The sequence below is a fragment of the Manacus candei genome, unplaced genomic scaffold (assembly GCF_025592945.1).
Source record: "Manacus candei isolate 608988 ecotype Guabito, Panama unplaced genomic scaffold, ASM2559294v1 h1tg000033l, whole genome shotgun sequence".
In the NCBI taxonomy this organism is placed as follows: domain Eukaryota; kingdom Metazoa; phylum Chordata; class Aves; order Passeriformes; family Pipridae; genus Manacus; species Manacus candei.
The window spans coordinates 6,951,760-6,975,777 of record NW_026138081.1 but is presented as its reverse complement, the minus strand read 5'-3'; the positions used below and the strand labels follow the sequence as shown (position 1 = coordinate 6,975,777).

Here is a 24,018-nt window from a genome sequence, read left to right as displayed (position 1 = left end):
AAGTTTTACAGCCATATCTTTACCACTGGTACCCAGATTTAGTAATTCATTCTAAATACATGCTAGGAATTGAAGAATCCTCATCAAGAAAGCAATCCCACTGAGATATACTTTCAGCTGTGTTATGCATATTATGAAAGATAAATTTTCAGCTGAAATAAGTTTAAAATTCACCTTGTTAAATGAAAAAAAAATTACAAAAACTTACTAACAAGCACAGCAGCTGGAGAAGTGAGTAGTAGTAACATAGAAGAATCTTCTAGCCTGCTCTATCAATAGCCTTTCAACAAAGCCTTCAGCCTGATTCCTAACAGGTACATGAATCTGCACCAGGCCATTGCTTCATGTGGCTGACACAGACTGACAGTGTTTTTACAGAGGACTTCTACAGCAATGTCAGGGTCAGCAACACCTGGGGAAGCTATAGCAGCCTCTGACATAGAGTTTTAATCTGAATACTGAAATCACGCAGAACAGTAGTTGAAAAATCATCAGGCTCAAGAGGAAGATCAACACACAGAGGTTCTAGTAAGGCCTCACACAATACCCCATTAGTGAGTGTGGAAGAAGCAGACCTACTTTTTCCCCCACTCTCCAAAATCTACAATGAAGTATCTAAGGCTTAAGTCAGTGAAGCAGCATCTTCCAAGTAAATTTGTTCACTATGCCAGCTCTTTACAGGAGCTAATACAGTATTTCATGAGGGCAATTTTCTGTCTACCTATTAATATCAGCTGAGAGTCAATTTTATGCAACTAGCCTCCCACTATTAGGTTTGCAGCAAGAGATTTATTATAAGGAGTAGAGATAGGATTCCGCCTTCTATTTTGGTAGTCTCACAGTGCTTAGCTGTTAATTAAATCTGGGAGCATGTAGGGATAATGACAAACACACACAGACTAATTTAGACATTGCAACAAGAAGCCACACACTGCCTATGGAAAATACATGAAAAGGATATAGTCACCCAAATACTAGCATAATTGAAGAGGAATGGCTAACAGTCTTTTACATCTACTACTGTCTTGTCACAGCTTAAGCTTCATTTCTATGAGATATTTAGCCTGACCAGAAATATCACCTGACACTGAGCACTGCTGCTGTTTTTAAATCATAGAATGGATTGGGTTGGAAAGGGCCTTAAAGATCATCTAGTTCAACATTCCTGCTATGGGCAGGGACAGCTTCTGCTAGACCAGGTTGTTCAAAGCCCCATCTAACTTGGCCTTGAACACCTCCAGGAATGGGGCATCCACAACTTCTCTGGGCAACCCGTTCCAGTGCCTCACCACTTTCTCAGTAAAGAATCTCCTCCTAATATCTAATCTAAATCTCCCCTCTTTTACTCTAGAACCATTGTCCCTTGTCTTACCAGTACCCACCCATACAAAAAGTCACTCTCCATTTTTTTTCTAAGGCCCCTTTAAATACCAACAGGCAGCAATAAGGTCTCCTCACAGCCTTCTCTTCTCAGACCGAACAACCTCAGCTCTCTCAGCCTGTCTTCATAGCAGATGTGATCATCTGATCAGCCCTCTGATCATCTTTGAGGCCTTCCTCTGGACTTGTTCCAGCAGGTCCACATACATTTCTTATGCTGAGAACCCCAGACCTATATGCAGCACTCTAAGTGGGGTCTCACAAGGGCAGAGCAGAGGGAGAGACACCCATCCTGCAACCTGCTGGCCACACTGCTTTTGATGCAGCCCAGGATGCAGTTGGTCTTCTGGGCTGCAAGCACACATTGCTGGTTCATGTCCAGCTCTTCATCCACAAGAACCCCCCAGTCCTTCTCTGCAGGGCTGCTCCCAATGCATCCACCTGAGTCTGTGCTCAGGTCTGGGATTGCCCCAACCCACATGCAGGACTTTACACCTGGACATGGTGAACTTGGTGATGTTTCCATGGGCCCACTTCTCAAGCCTGTCCAGGCCCCTCTGGATGATATTCTGTCCTTCTGTTGTGTCAACTGCACTGCTCAGCTTTGTGTCACCTGCAAACTTGCTGAGGGTGCACTTGATCTCACTGTCTATGCCATTGATAAAGATATTAAAGAGCACCGGTCCCAAGACAGAGCTTTGAGGACACCACTTATCCCCAGGTTCCACTTGGACATAGAGCCATTGACCACAGCTCTAAGGCTGCATCCACCATCCAATGCCTTATTCACAGAATAGTCCACCCTTCAAGTCCACCCTTCAAATCCACCTCTCTCCAACTTGGAGATAAGGGTGTTGTGTGGGACTGTGTCAAAAGCCTTACAGAATTCTATGTAGATGACGTTGGTTGGTCTTCCCTTGTCAACTGCTGCAGTCACTCCATCACAGAAGGGCACCAGACTGGTCAGATATGATTTGCCTTAGTGAAGCCATGCTGGCCTGTCTTGGATCATCTCCTTTTCTTGTATGCATCTGAACATTGCTTCCATGATCTTCTGAGGCACAGAGGGGAGGCTCACAACCCTTCAGTTTTCTGGGTCTTCCTGCATCCTCTTTTTAGAAATAGGAGCAATGTTTCCCTTTTTCAAATCACTGGGGAGTTTGCCTAACTGCCATGACTTTTCAAGTATCATGGAGAGTGGCTTGGCAACCACATCAGCCTGGGATGCATCTGCTCAGGCCCCGCAGACTTGTGCCTATTTAGTTTCATCAGGTAGGTATCAAATCTGCTCTTCGCTTACAGTGGGAGGGACTTCACTCTCTAACACCTGGGCAAGCATGTTAGCTAGCTGAGACTAATCCCTTACAGTTCAAATTTTGAAGTACTCTTTAGAAAAAAAAGGATTTTAATGCTAGAAAATTGCTTCAAATTTTATTTAACTTCATTCTATCCTAATATAAATAAGGCTACTTCTGTGCTATGCAATGGGTTAAAAAACAAGCGTTACCTCAAGATGAGATTTTAAAACAATGCAAATTTTTTCTGCCTCTCTTTGCAAGATCTACATCTGTTCACTGAGAGGATATTAGTGCTACATTCAACAGTATGCTTGTAGTATATATACATAGGGAACACCTGTATAATAATTTAAATAAATTTGCTTGGGGACTAATAATAGACAGGAAAATATGAGAGTATTTACCCTGAACCTCATGTGAGTTTTGATTGCTGCTGCCTCTACATTTCTGGAACCTAAGTTACTTTTTTAAAGTTAACTCAGTTTTATATATATATATATATATGTGTGTGTGTGTGTGTGTGTGTGTGTGTGTGTGTACGTAAACATGTCAAACACACCACACTTGTACAAGTACATCTCTTCCCTAAGGAATCACTCTTACTGTTACTGTGATGCAGACATAGCTTCAGTGGCATGAAGCAGGAATTTCCCCAGAGAAGTCTGTGGGTTTGCTTACATTACTGTGCAAGGGAGAGATGACTAATGTGAGATGAACTAAAAGAAACAGAAATGAAAAAAACCCCGCAACCTAAACCAGAACTTTAGACTAACAAACTTAGGAGGCAGAATGTGTGCTAGTGGAATTAGGGCTGCTGCCTCCAAGAACACTGGCTCTAGCATCTTTCATCTGTCACTAAAAATTAACTTCATAAAAAATGATCCTAGGAGGGTGTGATCACACTGCACTGCCTGGAGAGCTCTCAAAGGAAGCACATGCTCAGTGGTGTGATCACAGCAAAATGACAACAGTCTGATCTAAAAATAAATTGGTTCTTTGCTCTGAAGCTGGTTTCTCCCACAGAAACCAGAATCCAATTACTGCTCTAAGGGCTAGGCAGAGAAACAAACAATCTGTGGATGGCACTTATTTTCTATACATCATGTCTGCATGCCAAGAAGGTGAGCTTTCCTGTGTGAGGAAGCCTAAACAAGTGATTTGATCATAGACTATGCATAGGAGTAGAAACCCATATCAAATACTTTAATATAAAAGTCTCTTCTCAAACATGTAGCAACCATTATTATTCATTCTCCAAGACAGGACTGGACCACAACAAATCACAGTTCAGATCCAAGAGTGCTAAAAGATGAGACAGAAACTGTATCCAGCAGAGTATAATTTTGAGAGAAATAAGTTCTTTTGACAAGTCCATCATATTTGGGCATAAGTGCAAATGATGTACTGAACCTGACCAATCCTCTCTCACTGTCTAGGCTCAGTAGCTGTGCTAGGTGCACTGAGAGATCTACATCACTTTTTTATAATCCTTCCCACAGACCTAAGAGCAAAGCAATCTATTTCCTCCGGAGTTTACTGAGCACCAATATGTCACTGGGAAAACACTTCCCCTTTCATTCAGCTAATGATGAACCTATAAGACTAATTGTGAGGACTACTATAATTGCATCCTGTGTATTCTAGGTGCTGTTCTCATACAAAACAGCAGCTCCCATTCTCTTATAAAAGAGCTATTTTTTTCTGTGTATTATTAGTCATGAGGTACATACATGAACTAATAAAATGCTTAATGTTTTATTAACAGTTAAAGTCCTACCTGAACAAAGAGAAAGTCTTCTGGTGCCTAAGCCCTACCTGTTCTGAGGCACAGAACAGTATTTTGTCTTCTTTATATTACATTCAGAAGAAGGGGCCCACAACCAAGATCAGAGGGTTTTTTCCTCCAAGTTTCCTATTTTAACAGAACAAATAGAATAAAAATTTGTTCCTCTAACTCAAACTCAAGTACTACCAAGAAAACCAGTTACAGCAACGTAACTCCTTTCCTGTTTCCTAAACTCTTTTAGCAAGTCAGGGCACAGCCATTCCCACAGACTCCAAGTGAATCTTGGTGCCTAATTTCAGAGGCAATTAATCCCTGAAGCAATTAGATCAGGTGAGATCTACCAGCATTCTCTTTTACCAAGCTGGTAAGTAGCTGGATCTGAAAGAGAGGCCATCCCAAAGCCAAAGCTAAATTATCTGCATCAGAAGTTACTACATGTACTGAACAGCAATGTTTAAGATCATCCATTCTCCGAGTTCTCTATATCACAGTGGTTGCTACTTTCCCTTAACATCGAGACAATTTTGTTTAATACTTAATATTCTTTTTAACGTATATACATAGAGAGAGCAGCAAACAAAGCTCTACATCTTTGCTTGAAAATCACCTAAAATCATTAATCAAACATCTTGTATCAAATGCTACATTCAGAGTGGACTATTTACTAGTAAACAGCTACTAGTAAACTAGCTACAAAGAAACTATCCCAACCCCAGCACTTCTGCAATGCTATCAAGCACTTACATTCATGGAGTGAAATATTTTAAAAAACACTGTGAGGTGTCAGGACACTTCACAGTATACGAGAACCTAAAAATAGGCCAGAAAAAGAAGTCTCAATTATCTCACTCTGAACAGAAAAAAAGAGAAAAACTTTCAGAGATAGCAAATTGGCTCTTTTTAATTTTTTTCATTTTATTAATAATTTCATTCAGTGTCACAAACAAGTACTAGTTTAAGTTAGTGCCATAACAAAGACATGTAATCTTATGTGCCCTTGTTCCCCACCACAAACGCCTCCCTTCGCTCCCTGTAACAGCAGAGCATTTGTCCTGGAAGTCCAGAATGTGGTTGTCCAATACACACGTGGCTGTATAGCACATTGGCTCATCCCCACCCTGCACCTCAGAAAGAATGGCTTTTCATGGCTGCTCTATCTATAGAGACTGGGATTAAAGAGTGTGGTACACCTCTAAGAAGCTGGGGTAAAAACATAAAAGCTGCAAGCCAGGTTACAGAGAAGCTTTGGAAGGGCCTCATAAGTACAATGCAGAAGGGATAAACCAAACAAATGTTGTGAAGACACTTTCTAAATTAATAAGCAAAGGTGTTTACAAACCCTCTTTAAGGTCTCTACAGACAGACCTAAAGAAACATACCATCTCACTAAGCTCCTGAACTAACAGTAGTTATTCCTAGTCCTAGAGACTTCATTCAAAGCCAATACTACCTTCATCAAAGCCTTGAAACTCAGTTTTAAATTAACACTCCTCTGACCACCCACAAGGAACATCAGCACACCAGGTAAATCTACTGCCATTCCACATTGCTACCAGCCCATTACCACATCCATACCAGGACAGGCCTCACACATCAGACTTTCTCAGGGATGGAAGATCTAGTCCGGAAAATCTCCCTTTCACAAACAGGTCTGTTGGCTCTGACAGCATTGTTTGGCTGGCCCACACAGATCCTGTCTCACGTGGCTGAAAGCAACACCAGACTGATCCGGAGACACTCCCTCCCCTCAGCACCTGCTGGCACATGAACAGAACCAGCTGAGACTCCAGGGGCAATAGTGAGGGGGTACAAGAGTCTTAGAACCTTAGGCAGGCTTTTATTCCTACGTGCAAAAATTATATTTCTCCAGTCAATACCCCTGCTACATTTGTCTTGCATTCTGCATCCTTTTTAACAGAGCATGTGTATGTCTGATGCCAGTGGGCTCATCCAGCATCCTATCAAACAGGTACCTTCCCCTTCCACCTCCCTGCTCCACCCAGCCACAACATCAGGATCAGCAGGTTTGATTATATTAAGTCTCAGTGTGATTAACTGTGTGTGAAAGGGATTCATGTTCACCAAATACATAGAGTATCTTCTTCCCTCCCTTCTGGGAAATAAAATTTTGCAGTCATAAGGACTCTGGTCTCTCCTCTCCCCTGTACACTTTTAACTGAAAGGAAAAAAAATGGTGGGAAATAAAAAATAGTTTAAAGAGCACAAACAGCACTGAAAAGACTAATAGAGAACAGATATCCAGGTAGAGGGATCAGGAAAGAGCCCAGAACACAGAGTCAACTCTTACCTTCTGCATGTGCCTGTGAAAGGTGAGCACAAAAATTGGAGACACGTGCACCACTCTGCAGCCAAGCTTCAAAAACCAGTTTCCTATAGTTCTTGTTCAAACAGTGGCACTTCAGTACTCTTCTCTTCAGCTTCTGTTTGGTTACTAATCCTTACTGCACAGGAAAAGGAGAGTTGTATTTCATTTAACCCATTCAGCCTCTCAGTTTCTTCACAAGAGTTTTCACTTTTGCTTTGGAAGGCCAGAGTCGTAATCATGCACGCAGGCACGCCTGCTTTGGAATTGTTTCTAGCTTCTGTAGTCTGTGTGTGAGCACGCAAATGATCTCTAAACTGTGCCTAAAGTTGTTCAAGGGGCGGAGCACTTTGTAAACTAGTTTCATTTTAGCTGTAGGCAGCATATCAAAAGAGAGACAGCTATCCATGGATCCATTTGGTATTCTTTTTCAGTAAGTTCCTAACTCTGCAAAAAAAAAAATTAACTTCATATTTACTTTAAAATTATGGCCTGAATCACAGTTCACAGATATGCTTTTGACAAAAGAAAGTTTGAACTTAAATACAATTCACAGCTAGATTTGTGTGTAGGCAAAGTCAAGCAGATTCCTAAGGTCTGAAAATAGCAGCACTTTAGATATGGATCGGAATTTAAACAAAGATGATAGCAGCACAGGTTTCTCTATTTTTTCCTCTAACAAATGCCATGTAATTCAGAAACTCTCTGAAAACTCCTGTGAAGGAACAATTTAAGAAGATAACTGCTAAATGAAAAGGAATCTAGTTGGACGCATTACAAGATAAAACTTGTGTTATTAACCATGAGGGTACTGGAGAAATCATTGCATAACAACTTAGGTGTTGCTGTTGTTTTATTTTGCAAGAGATAATTCTGTGTGTGGCCTCCCCCCCCTTGATTTTGTCCTCTGCTTAGTACAAACCAAATAAATAATGAAATACAGAGACCACAGATCTAGAAAAATAGATGTTGGTCCAGCAATTACAATAGCTACCAGCATTTCAATCCTATTTAATATTTTGACTGAGGTCTCCAAGATTATGAGAATAGCTTTAAAGTCTTAAGTTTGGGTTGATCTTTCATATTTGCCTTCCAGTTTTAGAGTTTTTTTCATCAGTAGTTCATTTGTAACCATGAGAAACAGAACCTTGCTTTCAAAAGGAAAGATGAAGCTTCTACCTTCAGGTAACTCCACACGTTGGGTCTTCCAGGGAAGATATTAATGTGCAATGAAATTTCCAGAACTGACATCACTACTGTCTTCTTGGCCACCCTACTGCTTTAGATGATAAAAAGAGACCATATCTGTGGCAACTGTTGACAAGCCTAGATGTGCACAGTTCCAAATGGAAAAGAAAGTTTCTAACAGCCTCATAAACGTATCAGGTGACACAGAAGCAATTTTATTCCAGGGCTACAGCTCTTTTCATCCCTGCTGTTCAGTCCCTGTCTGGAAGCTAGCTGCAAAAGGTACAAATCCTGCTGTTACACATCCCACAGGGGACAGAGTTCAAATAAAAGTCACATCTTTTCCACAAGCAAAAGCAATCCTGTACTTTCCTGTCAAAGCTAAATCTGCCACAATAAACAAGGATAAGCCCTAACAGGAAACCCAACACAAAACATCAACACCTCCACATAGCAGCAAGGGAATTCCAAAAGATTGAAAGACAGTGCACCCCAGAAGAACATCTAGTGGTGGTGCAGATACGTGGCTACTTATGTAATCCTTGTCAGGAGAGACAACGATTGGACATTGGAAATGTCTTAATTAAGAATATAGAAATTATTGTCCTGCCCCTTTAGATTCAAATTTTCTTTTAAGAAAAATAAATCTGGGCCTTGGGCCAAGCTATGGCTCCTCCTTTTCCACCAGAAAGAAGTTATATCAGCACATCCTTTTTTTTTTATCCACCTGTACTCTCAACTGGCCATTGGCTAATGTCATCCTGCCAGCTGTCACTTTATATCCTAAGCTTCATGATATTTGATCAAACCACAACCTGACCTCCCGGCCTTCTATGAATAAACCAAACTTTCAGATCAGTTTAAAGCTTTTAGCCAGTACCATTGGCAAGAAAAGGCTTGACATCATCCCAAAGGTTCAAAATCTAGAAGACAAAAATCCCCACAACTTCAGATGAGGTTATAAATGTGCAATTATTAAAATGTCTCTTATGGCAGCAGGACCTTCAATGAATGATTTTTTGAAATACAAAATTTAGGAATGTTCCTGTAGTTCTTGTGTTCTTGTTGATAGTTTAAACTACAAGGGAATTCAGAGATGGGGAAAATATGACTGCCCGTGTTGGAATCTAGACAGCATACATCCAAAAAACAGCTTTGCCTGCTGCACTGAAGAAGTTATTGTGTAAACACATCTGGAGTAATTTTTAACCCCATAGAGACTTAATAGATAAGCTCCTCAGACGCTGAAATGAAAAACAGAAGTGACCAGACTTTTACCACAACTAAGCAACATGAAACATTGATTAAACTCCTTTTATTAAAAAAAGAAAAGAAAAATATGTTCATACTTCCTGGTTGCAGCAGAGACGTGACAAAATCAGAACCTGTTAGTACAGGATTTGGACTCGAGGCCAGTCCTTACCAGGAAAAAGACAAGGCAAATATGAAGTTAACCTTTGCCCTGTGTTCCACAGAAAGTTTGGCGCATGTACCTTTTCTCTGTGAGAAAGGACAAGATCCCTGCGTTGAAATTGTTTTCAACACTTCCCATTTAGAGAAAGCAAGATAACCCACTGATTCAAGACCATTCTCATCTCTTCATAAGACATTGATGGATCACTATGGAGTCAATACAGTCAGGACCAGAGGAATTTGCCTCTTGTTACTAGTTCTATCCAGTGGTTAGCCTGGAGGCAATGGCATCTGGGTGTCACAGATGTGACTAAGGAGGAACAGCTGAGGTGAATGCATACTGAATTGATACGGAACACGATATCCCTTCTAACTGCATCAGTGAAGTGCTTTTGGCAAGAAGCAACCTCTACAGGAGCTGTGGCACTGGGATTTCCACAGTTAGATGGTCAGAGGTCAGTAGTAAGGCTTCTGCTTTCTCTTTTGTTATACTCCAGAAGTACTTTTCTTGGGAACAAACCACCAGGATTCCTTACTGCCAGAGGCTGTTTCCAAAGACTGTCTAAAGATTTGCATGCTTTACTGGATGCAGCTCCAGTAAACTAGTTATGGCTGTCTAATACTTACAGCATTGTAGAGAGGTGACCTAAACTAGATGTCAGATGCCCACCAAGATGCTCTATCACCCCTCATCCTCAACACAACAGAGGAAGAAAAATGGGTTGAAAAACTTGCCAAACATGATAAAGACAGGAAGATTACTCACCAGTTACTGTCATAGGCAAAACAGATTTGACTGCAGGGGCATTAATTACTGAGAAATAAAAAACCAAAACACTCCTCCTTCTTCCTAGGGAGGAATTTAACTCCTAACTTTCCTACCTCCTCTCCTCTCTCCCTAAGCAGCAACCAAGAAATTCAGACAACACTCACAAAGCCTCCAGAAGAAGAGCTGCTCTCTGTAGCTTGAGCATTCACTCAGGGAAGAATCTGCATTCAGTTTGGTTTCAAAATCTGGACCTCCAAGGAGACTTCTGTGACCAGGAAACAGTGGCACAGAGTCACATTACAAACTGCTGTTCTTGATCGCTCACTTCGTCATTTAGCCAAAGAGCAAGGATCTGGGCTGTTTTGATTATGGTTGGGTCACATGCTTACAAATAGGATGTTTGCCTTGCTTTGTTTTCAGAATAATATCCAGTTTTTTAGACAAGTGCAGTGGCCTAATCAAGGGAAATGTACAGCCATTTACATACTACCTGAGGCATTTTATTCAGGGTATATGCTCAAATATTTCTGAACATAGGATAATACTGAACAGTAATCTGACATCCCAGGTAAGTGTGTTGATGGCTGAATGAGGAAGTAAAGAAATAAGGGTCTCTGGGATGTCAAACCAAGTCCACTGCTACTGGGGACATTTCAGCATGTCACTCATTCCATCAGCTGCACAAGGGTCTGAAAATAGCAGGCTTTGGCTTACTCTGCAAAGAATTAATCTTTTGATATACTGTTTTTTTTCTTATTATTTTTTAAAGAAATGACAGTACAGTAAAATTTGATTCAACCTGAACTGAACTTTTTTCAAACTTGCGTAGTGCACCAATAACTTCATTCTTCCCACACTCTCTCTCACCAATGCAGGGTAGGTACAGGGTTTAGCCCTTGGAATCACAGCCTCTCAGTATATGGAATGTATCCTTGTCAACCCTTCAGGAAAAGCAGCTCAATTTCATGTCCAGATGTTACAAAGTCCTTAGAGGAAAGGTGGAAAGTGTATTACAGACTGATGAACTCTGCTGTACAACCTAACTGCATCAAAGCCTGTTATCCTCTTGCAGTAACTCTTACACTGGTTCATATCTGCTCCAGAGACCTGTCCACCTATGAACTCCTTCAAGCACTGAGGACTGCTGCAGAGGAGTTGACCCTGTACAACTTTTACATAGATACTGCTACTAGCAGAGGCAATTTTATTGTGGTTTGCCAGCATGCAGCCACTGAAGTTGGCAATGCAAGACAGCAAAGAGATATTAGCTTCATTCCTATCCAGTCTCTCTTCTTGGACACTTCCATATAATGCAGCCCAGAACAGTGGAAACCAATGCAATCATTAGTATTTTGCTATAATCTGCTCCAGGAATGGACCAACTCACAAGCACTTGGTCTAGCAGGGTCCTCTTCTCTTAGTCTCTTCTTAATGACGAGCCAATTCCTGTGCTGTGCTCTCCAAAAGAGCCTTCAAATAAATTTACTCCTTGTATTCAATAGATACCTCTCTTCATCCATTTCCAAGATGAGGGAAATAGCAAGCCTGTCACTTCATATTTATTTTGATTCTCACTCAAATGAGGTAGGACTTTTACTCAGGCCAACTTTCTAAACAAGCTGGTAACGCTACATCAAGTTTCAGCTCCTCAATCTTATGACATTTAAAGAAGAAAAGCAGCATATATTGATAATGCTGGTGTTCAAAAAGCAAAAACAACTTCAAAGTGCTGTGACCAATTCCATGCAAACTCTGTTGCGAAAGGCAGTCCAATACACTGCACCGTAGGATACAAAGTGAAGGCACTATTCCATTGCTAAGACTATACTCGGATACACAAAGATTTGTGTATAAAAAACCAGAGGACCTACATGTAATGGAGTGTACATAATTTTTAAACCAACCCAACTACTCCTGAGTTTAACCCACGTAGTGAAAACAAGGACACGACTGAGTCAGTTGGAACGGAAGGGGTGTTACATTAACTTTTTCTAGCATCAGATAGCACATCCAGTTTTTCCAATGTCCCACCCCAAATCTCAGGTTATTTACATGAGATCATTCTTAGAGCTTTCCTTAAAACCAGACACTTTGAATCCTGTTAACTATTAAGGAACTGATCATAAGAACACTACAATCCCATTTTCTTTTTCGGTATCATGGATTTAAATATTGCGTAGGGCAAACTTGGCAGCCACACAGAGAATCTCATTTAGAGAGATTAATCTCTGAACACAGATAGATCTGGAGGGTCTCCATTAGTCCATTCCTTGATGCACACAATTTAAATGGGAATAATTATATTCAGGAAGTATGCACACACACACACACTCACTCAAAAAATAACATATATATTCATTAAAAGAGGCAATGCCTTATCCAGAACAGACACTCCCCTCAGCTGTTTGTTTTCCTTTTATTGTTAGTTTTACATTTTAATGATATATAAAAAGTAGAAGAAATCACAGGTGGTAAGCAGATTTGAGCTAGAGAACTGATTTCAAGAGAAAACATTTTTAGTTCTTATACAAACAAATATAGTGATTAATGATGATTTCTCATGCTCCCCAAGCTGTCACTGGTGAGCAAGGAGCAAAGGGTCAAGGTTGGCCATTTGTATTCAGATTACATTTTAAAACATAAAGGACACTCTCTAATCTCCCAAATGTTTTCCAAATATTCCAATCTGCTCCACCCAAAATAGCAAAAAGTAAAAGTCTAGGTCACACAAATTTAACAAAACATGTTATCACATGAAAGAAAAACAGAAAAACCTGTTCCCCATGGCTGTTCCAGTGCTTTGTTTGCCACACAAACATCAGCTCTTTGCTCAGAAGGTCTTGCCCAGAGCTCAGTCAAATTAATGGGAAGATTTTTATTTCCAAAGGCTTTGGACCAGGCATAGACTGATGTGGCAGAGGGGAGGGCAGACAAGGAACCAGCTAATTAATTCTAGGCCTGATCTCAGCATTTTTATAATCACTGACAAAGCTACAGTTATTGCCACCAGGGCTGGACTGAGTCCTAAGAGAAGGTCTTGCTGAACTGTTCTGTCCTGCCTGAACCTCTATGGGGAACCAAAGCAGCCAGGTTCTCCTTTCCTCTGAGCTGACTCCCTGCTCTCAATGTGGATAGTCCCCTTCACCCCCACACAGTGCACCTGGGTTCCTGGTGCCACACACACCTTGAGGCCCTCAGGGATGGAAACAGCTTCTCTGCTTCTCCCAAACATCAGCCTTTGCTGGGCATGGGGAGCTTTGCCAAGCAGAGATAACAATACAGAAAAGCTTTGGAGGGAAGAAGGAAGCTGGCTACATCACAGCGAACATGAAGAAAGATCCCCCTGGAACTATTCCAGCTATTCTCCGTTGAAATATTCAGGCTTTTTCTCTCAGCACTCTTTCCACACTCCCCCCAGAGATCTCACACTATTCACTGTGGAGTCGAAAATCCACAGTGACTCTTAGCTGGGCTTGGCACTAACTACCCCAAATGCTGCTTAGGAGAGACAGGAGAAGAGAAAAAAGCTGAAAGCAAAACCTCTGACAAGCAATTCTCACCCCCATGCCCCACATACATTTATCCCTAGTAATTCCCTGTCCATTTATACACATTACTTCTGCTAAAGAAAAGTAAATCCAGTGCCAAAATATAGCTCTTTGGTCAAAAAAGTGTTATATTCAGCAGTGGTTTAATCTCTAGCATACTAAACATGGAGTCATTAAGATTTAACGCTATTGAAATGGAAATTGAGACAGAAACCTTTCCAGTTCTTATACTTCACTTTGGAATTGGAAGAGAACAACACTGACTGTAATAGCATTAAAAGATCCTCTGGACCAACATGCTGTTGATAGTAAGTACTTGGAAGCTTGAGGCACAACGTAAGCTCTTGATGATATCTTCCAGCATCATGCAGCAAGGAAGCTGACACTGTACTAAGAACAGCATTACAGCCTCGCCGCACAGCACAGAAAAGTTAGCAACAAAACAGAGCAACAGGGGCTGTCAAGACGATGATCCTTCTCTCCATCTCAGCAGACTCTCGTGGCACAGCTCTCTCCCATGGCTCAAGGCAGAGACAGTCCTTTTCCCAGGCTCTGTCCCTGTGCAACCCGAACGGGGCATGAGAAGGTGCCCAGATCCTGGCAGCCGTATCTGTACGCCTATGGCTCAGATCTCCGACAAGGAGATTTCCCTCCAGCATAATGAGGTCTTTAGCCACTAACAAAGGAGCCTTCTGGGGCAGAATTCCAGCTGCGCCTGAGATCTTGCCTCCACAAAGAGATGATTTTTTCCAGCACACAGGTTCAGTCTGAAGAGGAAGGGAAAGGGTTGCTTTTACCGATCCAGGGATTTTCAGTTGCAGTGGTTGAAGGTTTCTGTTTACTCTTAGATCAGGGTAAGAAATCTCTTGCTTCTCTTTCCTGCTGCTTCACAATTGCCGGTTGAGCTTCTGTGCTTGCCGCTCCTTTGCCTCAAAGGCAAACCTGGTGTCCTGCAGCTGGGCAATGGCCTCTTTGGCCTCCTTTAGGTCCTGACAGATGAGCTCATACTTCTCTGTCAGCTCTCTGTTCTCTCGGCGCAGTTCTTGTACCACCTGGTTCACCTCCTCCGTCTGCTTGGTGCAGTGGATCTTCAGCTGCTCTACCTCAGAAAGCATGATCTCCATGTTCTTGACCAGTGACTCCAGTTTCTCTTTGGACATGGTGTCAGGATCAGTTCTATTCAATATGCCCAACCCAAACCCAAAAGGGACAAAGAAAGCCACCCTGTGCAACATGCACCAGGAAGTCTGGCAATCACAGTCTTGTGGTCGCTTTTTATACTCACTCTTGCTCATCCTCCTCCCTTCCCTTTCCTTCCCTTCCCCAAAGTGACTCTAATCTTCTTTACTTGGTTAATCTACTTATTTTTATTGCGCTGTAGAAACTGACTGAGAGGCTGACAACCCTGCAGTAACATATGTGCTGTGCAGCAAAAGCCAGAGCAATAATGAGACTGTGCAGCCTATCCATAGAAAAACAGCTTTCATCTGAAGAATTCTCTTGGGAACCCCTTGCAGTACCCATTAAAGTACAAAGAAACCTCTTCAAGCCAGATGCCTACTCCAGTCTTGTGCACCCAGTCCCAAGAGCACAGCCTGACTTTCATCTTACTGAGATAAGCAAGCTTACAGCAATACAAGTCAAGTACAGGCAAAAAGAATTGGCCTCAGTTTCTCTTCCTCTCTCCTAATCTTATATTTTGGCAAGATGGAAGAAACAAACCAAAATTCCTAGTTTTTTTTCCAGAAGCTCTATCCAACAATAAACACTGCAACAGCCTGTACCTCATCTTTTATTGAAGGTATTCACAATGGTTCATTGTCACAATCAGTGGCAACCACAGCTACCGAGCCATGTACCACTTGAAGGTGGCTTGTGTTCTGTTAGGGACATGCAGGCTAGAAATTTTAAACCCTGGTACCCCGTCTCTCACTTCAGCTCCATCAGTAACGTTGGCTCTAGAATTCACACAAAAACTTATTCGTGTACGCACTTGCCACACACAGCAAAGTGTCAAATGGCCGCTGAGCACTACTGAACCTCTGAGAATCGAGACTGAGACATGCCAGTCTCAATACACTGATTACTCAGGTCACACCAGACAGCAGGGTGATCCCAGCAGCCACAAGGGATTAAGAGTCTGGCCGACTTTCTGAAGTTTGACCCAGACTTTCTTATGTATCCAGTTAATTAATGCACTTGCCTAGGCAATAAGAATCATTAATTAGCCAACAATCTGATGTAACAATATCACCCTTGAGAAATTAATTTGGCTGAGAAGGTGTTATTGCATGTGGCTCTCCAGGGAAGAACCCATGCAGTTTAGCACTGATCATCTGGCCAGAGGGCACAGACCAGAGCAGAGACAAGAATACAGGTTTGCCCTTGGGTAACTTGCAAACTAAGGGCAGAAAAGCGTTTCTCTCCTTCCTCCTCACATCAGGAACATCTCCTTAAGGCTGAGTCTGTGCCTTTTCAAAAGCCCTCAGTGTATTCCACTCACCCACAGAAATGCAGAGTCTCATTTGCCATACAGCACATAGACCTGTTCTCACTGTATTCACCTCACAGAATTATGTTCCAGTGCACAGTATTGCATAATGGCCTTTACTCTTGCATGCTGTTTTGCAATTCCAATTCCCCTTAAAAAGACCCCTAGGTAAGATCCTGTAGTTCCATCACATACATTCAATACCAGGTTGAGAGAGAATATACGTGTTCACATGTGTAGTTCCCCCAAATACATTTTTTCTTAATTTTTCTCCCAAAACTGTTGCTTTTTTCTCGCTATGGAAAGTTTCAGATGCTTCCTCCCACAACTCATTCCCCCTTCTCCCCTGCTAGGCTCAGAGAAATGAAGCTCTTTCTTCCAGGAAATTTTACATCTCCTCCACACTGGATGAAAACACTGCTGGATGCTGGCCAAGCTCTGACTGTTCAAAGGCCTGGGACTTCTCACAGCTGGGGGTTAAAGAGTCGCTCACAAAGCCAGCCATCCTACTGCCTCTCACACAAATGCACCAGCAGAGCCCTCTCATCCTGGCAGATGGAGTGCTTTGCACCACACTTTGAAATGAGCAGAATGACATCCTTCAGATGAAAAGAGAGTGGGAGAATCTAAACATAATTAGAATATGTCCTAAAGTCCTTGAAGAAACATTTGCACTGGCTGTCAGCCCAGATCCCACGTGATGCACATGGCACTGGAATAGGCTGGAACATGCTGCAGCATTACAAAACAGCAGGTCTTCATTAGTGTGGAATCTTCCCTGTCTCCACAACTGTACACGTTGCACCCAAACAGTTTAAATAAAGCAGAATTACAATGATGCATAAAGGGAGTGCCACAGAGGTCATCTACTTGGATATTAGTAATTGATACATCACCTCTCACTATATTACTCTCAAAATTACTTAAGTTGCCTTGGATACAGACAGAATCTTGGCAACAGAATTGGGGTAAGAGACACTACTGAAATAACAATGTAAAACGAAAACAAGGAGTAGCATGAAGAGTTTCTATAAAGATAGATGGTAATAATTACTATGCTTGGTTTGATTTAAAATATTCTTCGATGAAGAAGTGGGAATTAAAAGTGCGCTCATGGAAACTGCAGTGGGAGAATGATGCAAAAATCACTAGACCTAGAGAAATGCAGCAATGAGACTAACTGTAGTTTCTTACCTTAATCACTGCTGGACTCCACTGTTGCAGACAAACCAGAGGAAGAGGCAAACACGAAGAGTGAATTCAGCTGGGGAAACATGCAGAACAGCATACCTGAGAAAAACAAGTCAAACCACAAGAATTCAGTGCACAAGGACACACACCAAACAGCAGTCTTAGGAGTGTTGGGGAAGTAGCATGTTAAGACAAAAATTAGTGACACAACATAGCAGGGGAAAATAATAAAGCACTGCTAGGCTGTATTACAAAGAGGCATTGTACCATAAGGGGATGAAGTACCTCCAGTTTCTCTCTCCACCCCGCTGGAGAGAAAATGTAATGTTTTGTTCTGGACATCTTGTCATAAAGGGGCCAAAAACCCCCTTGAAACTTAGACAAGTGTCCAGAGAAGATGCTGATATCAAAAAAATTTGAACTCTAGGAACCAGGTTTAAGAAGGATTGAAAACTGCATGGCAAGATATTTCTAGGACTGTGTTGCAATCATGCCCGGGTCCTCTGCACATTTCAGGGAAGACAGCTCAGCTGGAAGAATGTTTCTGTAATTATTAAGGGCCCGACTGTGCAATTGTATTTTTGAAAATAGCAGTGATTTCTGTGCTCTCAGCAAATGGTACCTCTCTGGTCATTTCATAGCCACACTAATCAAGAAAAATTGGTGTTAAACCTCTTACTACAGTACATGCTACATTGATAGACACCATTGCTAAATCTATTAGCTCTCTTGTGCACATTCTTTATTCCACCTTTCACTCTGCATAGGAGTTTGAGATATATAAAAGAAGGAAACACAGAGCTAGTTAGGAACAAAACAGGAGAGCAACTACTGGAAACACCCACCCCTGCTTCTCTGGGTGATGGGAAAATTTTGGAAAGTGGCACGGGTAGAAGTGAAACTTCTCATGCTTTCCCATAATGGATGGGAGCTGCCACATCTGACTGTAACACCAAAATCAACTATGCTGGTTTTAGCACTGAAGCAGATGACAGTATGAGGGTGCCAGGCTCAGGATGGTTCATACATACTTGTGCCTTCTTCATAGGTCTCTGAGCCAAAGAGAATCAGCCATTCCTCTCACCCACAGGCACACACAAGCCAAAAATGCAGTTTTCCTATCATGTGCATACCTCTGAGAGTCTGAGGAGAAGACACAAAAATCATACTCTTGAAGTATCCACCTGAAAGCAGACTAAAGGCTTTCCAGTTTCTAGTGTATTTAAAACAGGTTCTAGGAACATTTGCGGAAAAAATCATTAAGCTACCTCACCCTCTTTCTGGAGTTTTCTAAGCAACAAAAGGGGGACAATTCACTGGCCTAGAATTTTAAATGGGAAGAAAAAACTGCATACCTCAACAAGAATGGTTTTTAAATGACTGCTCAGGCTGATGAAGCACGCCATTTGGTACAAACCCTGCAGAATAAAGTTACACATACCGTATCTTCTCAGGCACATACATTGCTGTATCTACTCCTAGTTTTATCAGTCACAGACACAAATGTCCAGTGCAATGTTCACACAACTGCAGTGGGAGACAGCACTTTAATGTCTCAGAGTAGCTAGTTTAAGGTTATCATCTCCAGTTAGCAATGGTCATTATTTTAACAAAATATTATTTTTAAGACATACAGACTAACTGTAGTGAAAGTGTTAGAGCCCTCAACACTGTTTTTTCTTGCAGCCTTTTCACTTATCCCTGGTTTATCCTCAATGGCATATCTAGCAGCCAGTGCAGCATTTGCAAGCTCTGTGTTTCACAATCTAGGAATTCCACTTGGGTAAAAGCATTCTATACAAATTTATTGCAAGATTAAGCATAAAGAGCTCTCTATACTAAAACCACTTGAAAAAAAACCTCAAACAAACAAAAAAGCCCCCAAAAACCAAACCCAACTAAAAAACCACTAGAGAACAAGCAGCACCTGAAGGCATTGACCTTTCTTGCACCAGAGTGGGAGACATTTGTCCCCAGCTATTCAATTTGTTTCTAATAAAAGACAAACACCATTGTTACATGTGTCAAAATACTCAGCACTGTGTAAGGCATTGACATAATGATGATCTCATCCTGCAGAGTTTAGAGACTATTGATAAAGTCTGCTCTCTTATTAAAACATGAGATTTAATTTTAGCTACTATTATAAGCATTAACCATATCTCACACAATTTGGCAGAACTTGAATTCAGCTGCACAAAAAACTACATGATTTACAGGTTTTGATCTAAAATACTGCACCAAAAGGATGCCTACCCAAAACTATGATCAAAATCTTTCACACAAATGTCTCAATGTCTCAATACTATAGGCGTCTAGAGAGGTATTAATGAACACAGAGGTACCTTTTTCCGTTCTGCCTCCAGCTACTCAGCAGCCAGATCAAAACAATTAATTCAGCATATACAGCTCAGTAAAGAAAAACTGATACTTTTAACAGTTATCACCAAAGTGGGTTGATTTCTCCTTAAGAAATCAACTGGGTAGCAAAAATACCAAGCAGCGACAGGTTGATTATATAAACTGAAAAAAACCCTAACCCTCTACTAGGACTTCTACCATCTAAGAAAGGGAAGAAACAGTTCCCTCATTAATATTTGAGGTGAAAAATTTCAAAAGTGGGACAATGTTGAATACTTCAGATTAAATAAAACAGTGGAACGTATTAATGACTATTTTTAAATGTTCAGAATGTTTCAAAACAGAAGCTGTTTAAAAATAAGAACTTTTCTTTTGTTCAGAGTGTCAAACTGGAAAGTTTCCAAAGCCCCTCCAAACAGTAACACAAGCAATTCTGCTGGGAAGACATCCTCTATTGCACGTAACCAGTCTTCTAGTAAGGAGACTATACAGGACACCTCCTGGGGACCACAAGAGATCGTCCGTGGGGCTTTCTCCCCCACACCAGCCTCCTTGGCCTGTGCCCCATCTTGAGGGGTGCTCCCTCTCCATGGTACCTGAAGTCAACACTGTGAGAAGGAAGGGGAAAGTGGAAGGAAACCTCTTCCTCACCCCTTAGTGCAGACAAGGGGCCAGCCAGCACCTCCAGAGCCTGCAAGGGCAGATCACATGCACAGGACTCAAATGATGGTCCCAGTAACTCAGTGAGCAAGGCACCCTGAGGAGTAATTAGATCTGATAATAACATAATAGTCAATGGTTTGTCTAATATATCCTTCCACAACATGTTGAATTAAGGGCTGCTGGAAAGGAGGGGAATGAGCAAAAACCAATTATCCATGAGCAAAAACCAATTATCCATGAGCAAAAACCAATTATCCATAAGCAAAACTTTACAGAGAAGCAAAAATAAATATATATATATATTTTTTAAAAATTTGCAAATAAATAACCTAAGAAACATTCTTTCATTCATTCTGTAGTGTGATTTTTTTCCTAAAGACTGAGTGTCCATCCTGATAGAACATGCAAACTTCAGGAAAACAAAGAAGTAAAAATTCCCAAACTGTTATTATTCAGTATATATGAATTGAAATATTGGTTGAAAGAAAAGATGCACACTGTTTATTTGCAGGACATGAGGTTATGTAATCTAGTACTGTAACCAGACTAGACCAAATAAACTGGCAGTGGTGCAGATGTCAGCAATTATTGAGAAATTTCATCTGGTGAGAAGAAAGTCCTCTTTTAGTTCTAGATACATGTGAACACTCATGTCATTTTTGGTTCAGAATGCCAAATTCTATTATAATGATTATTTTGACATGGCATTTAAAGCTCACTTTATCCAGCTAACCCAATCTCCAAAAAACAGTTGAAGAACTTGTCAGTTTTCTGTGGATTTCTCTTGACTACCTGTTGTACCTTTAAGAACAAGTCACTCTGTATTATACAAATACTTCAAGGAATTTTTAATTGCATTTACTATTTAGCAATATAGAAATATGACTCAATGTTGACAGAGAAGCCTCTGAGTGTAAGGAATGGAAGCATTGAGGATGAAAGGACTTCCTCAAAAAGGATGCTTTTAAACTATAGGAGAACCATGATGTCAGCAAGCCCTTGCCCAGAACTACCTAGGAACTGTGTCATTTAACCATGACAAGTTGTCAATGACAAACACTGGCATAAATGAAGGCTCGATCCCAGGTGACTGTTCTCCTGCTAGCTTGGCATAAGGTCTGTCTCTCAGCAAATCTCAAATGCTATCAAAGTAGACAAAAAGCACTGCACTTTCTGAACGCAACAAGTAGCATCTTCTCCATACTGTATCCTTAGCTGCCTGTCACATAAACAGCCTTGACAATCTTTAAGCAGATTAAGTACACAACAGCTTCATCTCCAGAGGAAGTGAGATTAAAAGGTTTATTGCTACTATGACAACAGCTAGGTTCTGCTGTTCTTAAAATAGTTTTGAAACCTTAGCAGTGACTGGAACTGCATACATGCCTCCCCTACAGGATTCATCATGTACTAAGTACAGTCCTCCAAAAAGAAATCATTTCATAACAGTCTACTTTTTTTTAACCATGTATTTTTACCATGCTCTTTAATCCCTTGTTACGAGCACTAAGAATAGAAAGCAGTAAAAAAGGCACAGTGCTGCCATGTGGCTGTGATTACAGCTTTAGAAGTGATTATTGCTGGGAGCTGGCTGCAGGCACCAGGACAGGCACTGCCCTCAAACAGTAATCACCCCACCCTGTGCACAGTGGGGTCTAATCAGCCCTCTACCCGCTCTAGGCTGCCATTTTTGCCTTAAAAATCTTTCCCTTGATGCTCACAGGTATTCTGTAGTGTCTATGTCTGAATTAATTCCTTCCTCATAGTAACATCCACTTCTGGAAGGAGAATTTGTCACAGAGTTCATTACCAAACAGTACAGTGAGGCTTGTGCCCAGGGCATAAATCTGCCAATAACTAAATGGCAGCAGGACATTCTTCACTTGAGTATGCTATTGTATCAGTGATTAGCATTTTATTGCTGAGGATGGTCAAATAAACCATTGATTCAATCAAATATGCAGCTGCTACATTTGATGAATGTCCGGCTGTGCTCTGAGGCGTTCTCCAAGTACGTTCATGCTGACCTGTACAACAAAACCAGCAAGAAGTACAATCCTTAATTCTGACAGCAGCACTACCCCGATAAAAGAGGGTAACCCTTATCTAACTACTGAAATCAGAAAATTATTATGAACACAGAGGTCTATTCATTACTTCAGTCAGTTTAGATTAAAAGCATACTTCAAAACAAAGAAAAATCAAATCTAATCCAATTACATTGGTATTTTACATCAATGTCTCTTGACCTTCCTGCAGCAAATCAGGATTTAAAGAGAAGAGAAACAAATACAGGTTGTAAAACTCAGGAAGCAATTGACTGTTGCCTTCTCCAGACCTGTTCTGTTAGCTCCTGCCTTGTTCTTTTCTCTATAGAGTTCACAAATTCCTGAAATTTAGAGGCCTTAAATATAACTTTAATAGAGATTTCTGGTAATTAAAAAATACCTAGCAGTAACTGCTACAGACCTAGCTGAATTCTCCATGAGAGTTGATGCTGTCAATAAAGGAAATTTATTTACCTATCCCCAAAAGATTACATTAAAAAATGGAATTAAGTAAGAAAACAAATAGGTAATCAAATTAGCATATTAGATTGTATCTCCAAGTTGAGTATTTATCCTCAGTAAGATAAAATACTACTATTTTCCAGCTTGTCAGACCCCAGCATATACTAGTGCCTGGCTTTACTCCTCCCCACATGGATGTCTTTGTGCTTCCCTTGTTAAACTTCAAGAGATTCCTCTCTGCCCAGTTCTTCAGCCCATTGAGGTCCCTCTAAATGCTGCATAGTTATCTGGTCTATCAGCCACTGCTTCCACTTCTCACATAATCTACTAACTTGCTGAGGGTACACTCCATTCCATCATCCAGAACATAAATGAGTAAGTTGAGCAGCCTGATCCCAGTATTGAGCCCTGTGATAAACCACTAATGACTTGTCTCCGACTGGACCTTGTGCTGCTGATCACAACCTTCTGGGCCTGAGCAGTGGGTCAATTTTCAGTCCATTTCACTATCCACTTATCTAACCCACACTTTGTCTGCTTGTCTAGAGTGAGGTTATGGGAGATCGTCAACGGTTCTCCCCTCATTCATTAAGACACTCAGCTCATTGTAGAGGGCAAGAAGGTTGGTCAAGCATGATTTTCACTTCATAAATCCAAGCTAGGTACTCCCAGTCATCCTCTCATCCTTCATGTACTTGGAAGTTCTTTCCAGGATGATCTTCCATGTCAGCTTCCCACAGACTGAGGCGAGGTTGAATGGCCTGTATCTCCCCCATTCTTTTTTACTGCTCTTCCTGAGGATAGGACTGAAATTTGCTCTCTTCCGATCTTCAGAAAGCTCCGCCAACTGCCATGATCACTCAGATAATTCCAGAGTGGCCTTGCAATGATGCCAGCCAGCTCCCTTAGCACTCGTGGATGCAACCCATCAGGCTTCACACACTTAAATACATCCAGTTTGTTTGCAAGCTCCCTAACCTGACATCTTCCACCAAGGCTATCTACCTTGTTCCAGACTTTCCCTCTTCTCTCAGTGGTATGGGACTGTTTAAGGCCAGTCTTAACAATAAAGACTGAGGCAAGGAAGGCAACAAGTA

General features: G+C 41.3%; 1 protein-coding gene across 5 annotated transcripts in view; it reads right to left on the bottom strand.

Moving 5' to 3' along the window:
* PAPLN (papilin, proteoglycan like sulfated glycoprotein) overlaps positions 1-10,469 on the bottom strand; it is a 56,322-nt gene extending 45,853 nt beyond the window's left edge. For 2 of the 5 annotated variants that reach the window (XM_051791513.1, XM_051791515.1), the window contains exon 1: positions 6,773-7,081. In XM_051791513.1, the coding sequence (XP_051647473.1) occupies positions 6,773-6,781 (9 nt within the window). In that variant the 5' untranslated portion in view covers positions 6,782-7,081. Of the gene's footprint in view, positions 1-6,772; positions 7,087-10,321 lie in introns of those variants that run through there. The other 3 variants (XM_051791512.1, XM_051791516.1, XM_051791514.1) reach the window with 3 other exon arrangements.
* Positions 10,470-24,018: the final 13,549 nt, after the last annotated feature.